This window comes from Corella eumyota, chromosome 2 (assembly GCF_963082875.1).
Source record: "Corella eumyota chromosome 2, kaCorEumy4.1, whole genome shotgun sequence".
Classification (NCBI taxonomy): domain Eukaryota; kingdom Metazoa; phylum Chordata; class Ascidiacea; order Phlebobranchia; family Corellidae; genus Corella; species Corella eumyota.
The window spans coordinates 21,409,658-21,419,875 of NC_137491.1; the positions used below are offsets into that span (position 1 = coordinate 21,409,658).

The 10,218-nt window shown below is 35.3% G+C and overlaps 1 protein-coding gene across 1 annotated transcript; it reads left to right on the forward strand.

The window, feature by feature from the left end:
- Positions 1 to 2,344: 2,344 nt before the first annotated feature.
- Positions 2,345 to 4,478, forward strand: LOC145742682 (uncharacterized). Its single transcript, XM_082560460.1, has one exon. It carries the CDS (start codon positions 2,345 to 2,347, stop codon positions 4,238 to 4,240), a length of 1,896 nt encoding a protein of 631 aa, XP_082416586.1. The 3' UTR covers positions 4,241 to 4,478.
- The last annotated feature ends 5,740 nt before the right edge of the window (positions 4,479 to 10,218 follow it).

The window sequence follows — 10,218 nt, forward strand, 5'->3', positions numbered from 1 at the left end:
GTCTTAGTAACGCTTGTGCCAGTTTTGTTAAATTCCTGTATAGAGTACTATATCAAGTCCGCAATATTTTTGTTTACATGGACGACATTATCGTTTACTCAAAAACTGCAGAAGAACACGAGCGAACATTAAGGGAAGTATTTCAAAGACTTGATGATTACGGATGTACATTAAATATTGACAAGTGCAAATTTGGAGTAAACAAATTGGTATTTCTTGGTCACCTAATAACTTGTAATGGACTACAGCCTAATCCCGAACTTGTTAAGGCTATCATCGACTACCCGCAACCTCAAAATCAGCGAGCCATGCGACGTTTTCTGGGAATGATTCAATACTACAGTCGTTTTGTACCAAATATTGCCATTGAACTACAACCACTTTACAGCCTTATTTCGTCAAAAAGGGGAAAGCTAGCTTCAATATTATGGGATGACGCTGCAACGACTGCGTTTGAAAAATCGAAGAGATTACTTGGAAATAAATGTTTATTGCAATTTCCTTGTCATAATGCTAAAACAAAGTTAGTAGTTGACGCCAGCAAAACAGGCCTGGGTTCAGTTTTATTGCAAGAAATAAACGAAGAATGGAAACCCCTTGCTTTTTATAGTAAAGCCTTTCATGATGAGTTAAAGCATGGATCAGCGTTCGACCTCGAGGTTACTGGTTTATATTTGGCAGTTAAGCATTTCTCTTATTTTCTAGAAGGCCGTGAATTTCATGTTGAATGTGATCATAAAAGCCTAGTAACAGCAATAAAAGCTACAAATAGTTCGAATAACTCAAAACACGCTCGATACTTGGCTTATGTATCACAATTTACTAGTGATATACGACATATTTCCGGCATATCAAACGTTACCTGTGACGCGTTATCCCGTATTGAAGAAATAAATATGATTACTGGAGAATTTCCAAACATTGACTTTGAACGATTATCTGAATTGCAGAAGTCTGACCAATCTTTGAAAAATTTAAAGAATGAAATTAATAGTTTAGATATTGTAGAACACTACTTTGATTTTTACGGGGTTAGTTTACTTTGTGACATTTCGACCGGAACGTTTAGACCCTTGGTGCCAAGCAATATGAGTAAACGAATATTTGATGCCTACCATAACCTAGCCCACCCTGGGGTAGCAATTACAAAAGGATTAATTAAACAAAGATTTGTATGGAAGGATATGGATAAAGAAATTCGGACATTTTGTAAAACATGTCTAGCTTGCCAACGTTCGAAGGTCACGCGACACAACGTAACTCCTTTACATCCCTTTTATACACCTGATGAACGATTTATGGACCTTTCTATAGACATTATAGGCCCTATGGTTAAGTCAAATGATTTTTCTTATTGTTTAACAATGATCGATAGATTCACTCGATGGATTGAGGTCTTGCCTATGAAAGATGTAACTGCTAAAACAGTCATTGAAACTCTTACACATGGTTGGATAGCGAGATTTGGTTGTCCACAGCAAATGTTATCGGACCGAGGATCTGTTTTTATGAGCCAAGCTTTTAAAGACTTTACCACTTACCTGAATATTAAACACCGTGTAAGCTATGCTTACATGCCCCAAGTTAATGGACATTGTGAAAGAATACATAGAACAGTGAAAGCAGCATTGCGAGCACAATCTAACCCTGCAGACTGGTACTACAACCTACCCTTTGTTTTACTTGGAATTCGTTCTGCCCTTAAGGAAGATCTTCATTGTTCCAGCGCCCAAATTGTCTATGGGACAAGTTTAAGATTACCGGGAGATTTAGTATCCTGTTCTGAATACAATGAAAACACTAACCAATCTGAATATGCAAGAAAATTAATCGAATTTATGTCCAAGCTTAAAGCTACACCTACACGCGTTGCACCGAAAGAATCTTATATTGATTCCTGTCTTAAAACATGTACGCATGTATTTGTGCGTGACGACACAGTTAGGCCCATCTTGAATCCTGTATATAAAGGGCCTTTTAGAGTTATTTCACGTAATGATAAAGGTTTTACTGTTCAACTTAACAATAAAATTGATGAAGTTGCTATTGACAGAATCAAAGCTGCCCATTTATTTTTACCAGATGCTCTTTTAAGAAATGTTACATTAAATAACTGGTTTTATGATAATAAAGAAGCAAGAACTTGGACTATTAATAAAGAAAAAGAATACCCTTTTTCTAGTCAAACCGCTGAAGAGAAACAACGAACGCCGAAACCAACAACTCAGACCGAAGATTTATTACGTTTTTCGCCTGAACCTGAAGCATCTGCTGCACCGGTGTCTAGAACGCGAACAGGACGTGTTGTGAAGTTACCAAGAAAATTTAAAGACTTTAATTTAGAATGAAGATTTATCAAGTGTTAATAATTTCTGCTATGACACTTTTTGTCTTAGCTTTTGAAGAATTGCAGTTCAAATTATGTCACCGGAATTTGCATCAAAGAGCTTATCATATACCAGAGCCGAAGTTATGTCATAAAAATCGCCACAAAGCAACCGAAAAGTGTTCGGCGGACGTATATAGACCTGGCAACCATTTTGTTTCTATTCAAGCATTTATGTGTCAATATACCAAAATTATATGGACAACAACGAACTATTTTTTCGGAGCTTGCACACTCGACAAACATATATCACCTGCCCGAAGCCCGTCTGCCAGCAAATGTCATGAATTAGCAACGACTTTATCGGATCGTAATCTTGGAAAATTAACTAAGCAGAGCGACAATGTTTATGCCACTACAGTCAAGCCTGAAATTAAATATACCTGGCCTACAACAACTAGCGGTTCGCAACTTAATATTGTATTAACAAAGTTTGAAATGAAATACGATTTTGTAAACGATAGATTGATTTCATCATTGGTGAATTTGTCACCTTGTCAAGTAAATTTGGGATCTTGCAAATTTGCGATTAAAACAGTTATTTGGAATGTTCCCAAAAATATAAATTGTCCTCCGATTAGGTCAATGGGAAAGGACAACATGCTAATACATACCAATGCCTCTAACAAGATTTATAGAATTCAACTACTGCGACTAGGAATTGATTTACTATCGTGGGATAGATGTGGCAAGTTCTACAAAAATTGCTTTCCAAATAATAGTTATTGTGATGCTTATGGTTTAATGATTGTGCCGAATAATAACTGTAGATATTTGAAACCTGTCGATGCAGCTCGTCATAATTTTGACGCATTTTTGAACCCCTTTAAACGAAATGAGACAACACAGTTACATTCATACTTTGAAACCGACCTTAATCTGGAGATGTCAAAGTTTTCTATGCTTTTTTCTGAAAACCAGCTATTGTTATCGTGTCAACTGGAATTTATGCTTTCCAAGATTTACAAGATGATAGCTCGCGCGTATCCCAGCCTTGTTTTAAGTAGTATGTTACATCGAAGTGTTGCTGCTGTTTCGCAAGGTGATGTCATTTACGAAGTACATTGTCAGAATATAACAGGAATTATTTTGCATTCGCTTGCTTTTAACAACTTGTTCTCTACACGACCATTAATCTCTTACAAATTGCCTGGCAAAAATCAAGATTTTATTGGACAATTACACCACGGCGACATTGTTTTTGCTTACGTTTCGTTACTAGAAACATTTAAATTTGGTCGTACATTTACATTTAAGATATTGGACAGATTTATGATATTTGAAAATTATTCACTTATATCGTCAAATGCTCAGATTCACGAAATTACCCCATCGTTATCTCGTATTGATCCTCTTCATACTGATTTCCACGATTATGTTAAAATCCAAGGTGAATATCCGGATACTGAAATGAACTTGGAAGACGTACAAAGTATGCTCTCACAGATCACTCAATCAACCATCGCTAATGAAAAAGTTACTCGTCTTATTAAAGGAACGGATACCTATGTACATGATGCAGATTTGGATTACCTTTCTAGCGAATTTACCTCGGTTTTAACTTCTGGCCTTCTTAGGGCAATTTCGTCCATTACCAACCCAATCTTAACCGTTTTACTTTTCATCATTTTCGTTCTTTCCCAGCTTTTGACTATTTTTCTAACCCTGTACTATATAAAGGCCCTCTTTACCCTATTCCGAACCAAGATTAATGAAAAATTAAACCCAAATTTAAAACCTAAAACCCCTCTTGAAACCCAAAATCGCACACACCAGAGGCGTAAGCGGTCAGAAAGGGGGGCAAAACATGTTAGGGATCAGGTAATTCGCTCAAAATTATCTGAGAGTATGTAAGGAACATTATATTTTTTGCCATTACCGCTTAAGCTTTACTTCGTATTATATGGTGTCGCTCGTATTCGTATGTGTTATTGCTATTGTAATGTTTTCTACTACCAAAAAAATTAAATAAAAATGTTAAAAATCAAATAAAAAATATGACACTATATATTTTTTTCTTTACTTTTAAAAAATAATTAGTAGATTGTATTTTTCTTTATGCTTATATCGTGTGTATTTTTTTCATTTTTGTTACCCCGGGCTCTCCTTTAGCTGGGATGATGTAGCTTATTGTGCATAAGCTAACCTTTCATTCACATTAAAAACAATTAAATTTAACTATTTCACATTTGGTGGGAATTATTTTTGTTATCATTTCTTGATTTCATCAAAACCTTATATTAACTCCTATTTTGATATGTCTTTTAATCTTAAACTTGTTTTTAAAATCTGTGGTTTGCTTTTGACATGGGATTCGATTCTTTGTTATTCTTTTTCAAAATAAGTTTTTAGTTTCTTATGCCTTTCTACAAAGTAGTTGGATTTTGGATTTTGGAATTTTACGTTTTTTGATTTACCGTTAATGAAATTTGAATTCGACTTTATAAGAAATTGCCGTATAATATAATTATACAGTGAATTCACCTGCGTGGTTAATTTAAGAATTCCTAACCAGCAGACGAGCAGTTAGCTAGTTAAGAAAAACAATTAACTGTCATTATCTTAAAAATAAAACCTTCCGATTGGGTCGACGGAGACCGCTACACCTGTATGACATTTACTCTAAATCTTGATAATGTGTCAGCAACAAAATTATTTTTCCTTCTATATGGCGGATATCCGTAGTGTATCCTGATATAGCACTTAGTTATCGGTGTTGGCGAGCTGACCACGGTGAAGCAGTTTTAGTTAATGCACAAGTGGTTTGTAATTCGTAAAACCTAAGTGCTGTCCTTCCAAAATGTATCTAAAATGGCGAATAGCAAGATGTAATGATAGTAGTTTATGGTCGAATGCAGTGTATTTCATTTCAGGTAGCCGTAGATGCTTGTTGAAGAAAGCCAATAGTTTCCAAAAACCATGTATATTTTGCTTTAGTACTCCTCAAAAGCTGTATTGAAAGCATCTACAGTTAATGCAGTTGGCACTCCTACTTGTGGATGGCAAAGCATAGTAGCATTAACTAAAATGTTTAATCTTTAATAAATGCAATATTTAGTTGGTCACTCCACAGTAATGGTTAAGATTTTTTTAAATTTTTTTGTGGATCGGTCTCATAATGTTAGCCACTCTTGGTAGAAAACGATGATAAAAATTTATCATGCCAGCGAACCGTTCTTGAAATGAGGTTGGTTGTGGAAAATTGTTTATTACCTCCACTTTTGTCCACTTTTTGACTTGCTACCAAAATATCATCTAAGTGGACGAAAACAAAATTAAGATTCCTGCACACACAATCCATCAGTCTTTAAAAGGTTTGTGCTGCATTTTTTAATCCAAAGGGCATTCTTATGTACTCAAATAAGTTAAAAGGGGTAATGACTGCCGTTTTTGAAACATCTTCTGTAGCAACAGATACTTGGTGGGAGCCTCTAACAAAGTCTATTTTTGAAAATATGTTTGTGTTTTCTGAATTTGCAGAAAAATCTTGATTATGTGGTATGGGGTATCGGGTGTAGTAACAGCATTTAGTCGTCTGTAATCTCCACATGGTCATCAATCACCGTTGGATTTCTTAACCATGTGCAATGGAGGTGCCTACGAACTGGCTGATCTTCTGACAATACCCATGCTTTTCATCATGTTGAATTCACGTTTGGCTTGTGCCAGTTTGTCTGATGGCAGTCTTCGTGCACGGGCGCTAATCGGTCGCCCGTTTGTTATAAGAAAATGTTCCACCTAGTGTTTGGTTTGCTTTTGTTGGAAATTTGGAGTTGTTGTCAGTGGAAATTGTGCGAGTAAGGCAGCTTATTAACTTTGGTGTAAATCGATTGCATTTATTCTGGGGGCTGAGACATCTAACAACTCAATCAAACAGTTTGTGTTTAATTTAGCGCTAATTAATGTTTTGTTTTTTTATGTCTACCAAAAGCGAATTGGCTCAAAGAAAATCTGCCAATTGTTCAATTCTTCTTGGTGGGTATATGCTTATTTCAGCTCCAGTATCAACTAAAAAGTTTTGTTTTCAGGACTTGTCTTTAACGAAGTATAAATTAAACAGACTGCCGGCCGCGCTCATCGTTATTGACAACCGGCATATTCGATTCCCGATAAACTGCAAGGTGGACAGCACTGCCTGGCTTTGTTTCCGAAATGTTGATGATAAAAACACAGTTGCTTTTATTTGGGCGACGCTTATTAGACTTTAACTTAGTTTCACAAAATCTATAAACTTTAGAAACTAACCCAGAAAATTGAGGTGAAGCCGAGCATAATTTATCCGGTTTTAAAGCCATGTCTGTTGTTTCTTCAGTGGTTAAATCAACTCTGACTTCCTCGGGCAGTAGTTGCAAAAAATATGTTTGAAGAGAAAACATGACTCGTGATTTCCCATTAATGCCAGCATTTTATCCATCACAGAGGAAGGTTTTCTATCTCCAAATTTTGACATTTCAAATATTCTTTGGGCTCGTTCTTCCTCGGAAAGCTCAAAGGTTTTTAAAAGTCAATCTTTGATAGCAATATATTTTTCTTTTGTCGGTGGATTTTTCATAGAAAAAGTTTTGCTGTGTCCTGGTCTAGTGCTGCGACAACATGGCAATATTTTGTTTCGTCGATTGTTATATTTTGCAGAGAAATTGGGCTCCTGCTTGGTTAAACCAAATTTTGGCATGTTGCGACAAAAAGGTCGGCAGTTTAACTGCTACAGCATTTTCTTGCATCATATTGTTTTAAAATTTTTAGGGTCACCAATTTATAAATTGTAACAATATAATTTATTACAGTGTTAAGCAAAAACAGTTAAGTAATGAATTGGTAGTCAGCAATAAAACACAACATAATACAAAAAAGGCAAAAGATAAGACTGTAGCCCAGACTTCTTATCAGGCAAAATCACGTGTCCGTTAGGGGCCGCTACAGCATATTAAATTTACAGACGATCAGTTAACAGATTTAAACAATAGCTAGTTCAAAAAGGTTACCATGTTCTGCAAATGAATTATTGTATACAAAAAATACCCACCAGACTTATTTACAACTTTACATGTTTATGATTAAGACATTTGTTGTAAAATAATAAATTTTAAAATACTAGAAAATTTACCAAACGATTTTCATTTTCGTTTTGGGATTGATCTTCCATTATTCTTGTTTTTATTTACAACAGTTTTAACATCTAAACTACAAACAAATTGTTGTTGTTTTATATTTATAATTGTTGTATATTACGAATTAAACTTTAAACCAACATCATTGGATTCATGTAAGACGATGTAAACAACGCCAAACTGCTGCTAAACCTAAGACAATCTGACACATTTAAACCAAACCGTACGTTAAGAATAAAAGTGCACAAAAAAACGAATAAAAAAATGGCTGCTTAGCAACAGGGTTGTCAATTTATTAAATCGCAAAATATTTAAAAAAATTATTTAATTATGTTTTTGTTCAAATAAAAACGTCAAACCTATGCTTTAAAATAAATTAAAAAAATTAATTGTTATTTAAAAATTTAAAAACCCTGCATTTAATTCTTAGCCACAATACACACATTACCAACAAACTAAGTTTACCAAAACACTAATGGCCTCTAATTTATAACCTAAACTTTATTTTGTGAGTCTTTTAATTACTTTCAGTATTCTAAACAAAATACACTTTTTATCAATACAAGCCGAAACCTTACAATAATAATACAACGTATTCCAGTTTAGCCTTTTGTAATGCCCAAACACTTTACCTGATCATTTCACGCGAACCTGGGACGCTATATTGGTTACCTTTCTGTTTTAATCCAGCATCAATTTACTTTCATCCAATGACCGATTTCGTCATCGCGTATCTAGAAACAAAGAGCTTTTGTAAAAAATCTTCAGGTGCGTTGTTTTGGTCGGTAGCCTCCACAAAATGGCCTGGAATGGTGAGTGGTGCTCCGTACACTATTTCTGCTGATGAACATCCTAAATCTTTTTTGGGTGTGGTTCTAAATTAGAGTAGAACCCAAGGCAGTTCGCCAACCCAATTGTTGTCTTCAAGTCACGACATTAAAGATGCCTTAAGTTGTCTATGAAATCGTGCCACCAGACCGTTTGTCTGTGGGTGAAATGCTGTGGTAAATGGCAAAGAAGTCCCCATAAACTTAGCAATATCTGACCATGGTTTTCATGTAAACTGTGCTCCTCTGACGACAATGTTGACAGTATTCCAAAACGAGATATCCATTGTTGAATAAAAACTTTTGCACATGATGTCGTCGATGTTTCTTGCAGTAGGTATGCCTCTGGCCACCTTGTGGACCGGTCGACTACAGTAAGCAAATATCTAAAACCTTGAGATGGGGACGAAGGTCCCACAAGGTCAATATTTAAATGATTAAATTGTTTATTGGCAATGAATAGTGGTGCAGTAAGATTATTGTGCATTTGTTAACCTTAGCTTTTTGGCAATAAACACACTGTTTTGCCCATTCGCCAATTTGTTAAGTCCTTTCCATACAAATTTTACAGCAATCAGTTTCTTTGTGCTTTGTATCGACGGATGGAATAAACCATGAACTAAATCGAATATTTTTCGCACCAAGATTCCGGAACGAGCGGTCACGGTGATCCAGTTGTTGTGTCACATAAAAGGAAGGTCTGGTTTCCTTTGCAAGAAAAGTTTTAATTATTAAACTAGAGTTGGCTTTTAATTCATTTTTAATTTTTTTGTTTATTTCTTGATCTAAGGCCATATCGGAAAAATTAATTCCTATAGATGCCTGTATGACATTTACTCTAAATCTTGATAATGTGTCAGCAACAAAATTATTTTTCCTTCTATATGGCGGATATCCGTAGTGTATCCTGATATAGCACTTAGTTATCGGTGTTGGCGAGCTGACCACGGTGAAGCAGTTTTAGTTAATGCACAAGTGGTTTGTAATTCGTAAAACCTAAGTGCTGTCCTTCCAAAATGTATCTAAAATGGCGAATAGCAAGATGTAATGATAGTAGTTTATGGTCGAATGCAGTGTATTTCATTTCAGGTAGCCGTAGATGCTTGTTGAAGAAAGCCAATAGTTTCCAAAAACCATGTATATTTTGCTTTAGTACTCCTCAAAAGCTGTATTGAAAGCATCTACAGTTAATGCAGTTGGCACTCCTACTTGTGGATGGCAAAGCATAGTAGCATTAACTAAAATGTTTAATCTTTAATAAATGCAATATTTAGTTGGTCACTCCACAGTAATGGTTAAGATTTTTTTAAATTTTTTTGTGGATCGGTCTCATAATGTTAGCCACTCTTGGTAGAAAACGATGATAAAAATTTATCATGCCAGCGAACCGTTCTTGAAATGAGGTTGGTTGTGGAAAATTGTTTATTACCTCCACTTTTGTCCACTTTTTGACTTGCTACCAAAATATCATCTAAGTGGACGAAAACAAAATTAAGATTCCTGCACACACAATCCATCAGTCTTTAAAAGGTTTGTGCTGCATTTTTTAATCCAAAGGGCATTCTTATGTACTCAAATAAGTTAAAAGGGGTAATGACTGCCGTTTTTGAAACATCTTCTGTAGCAACAGATACTTGGTGGGAGCCTCTAACAAAGTCTATTTTTGAAAATATGTTTGTGTTTTCTGAATTTGCAGAAAAATCTTGATTATGTGGTATGGGGTATCGGATGTAGTAACAGCATTTAGTCGTCTGTAATCTCCACATGGTCTCCAATCACCGTTGGATTTCTTAACCATGTGCAATGGAGGTGCCTACGAACTGGCTGATCTTCTGACAATACCCATGCTTTTCATCATGTTGAATTCACGTTTGGCTTGTGCCAGTTTGTCTGGTGG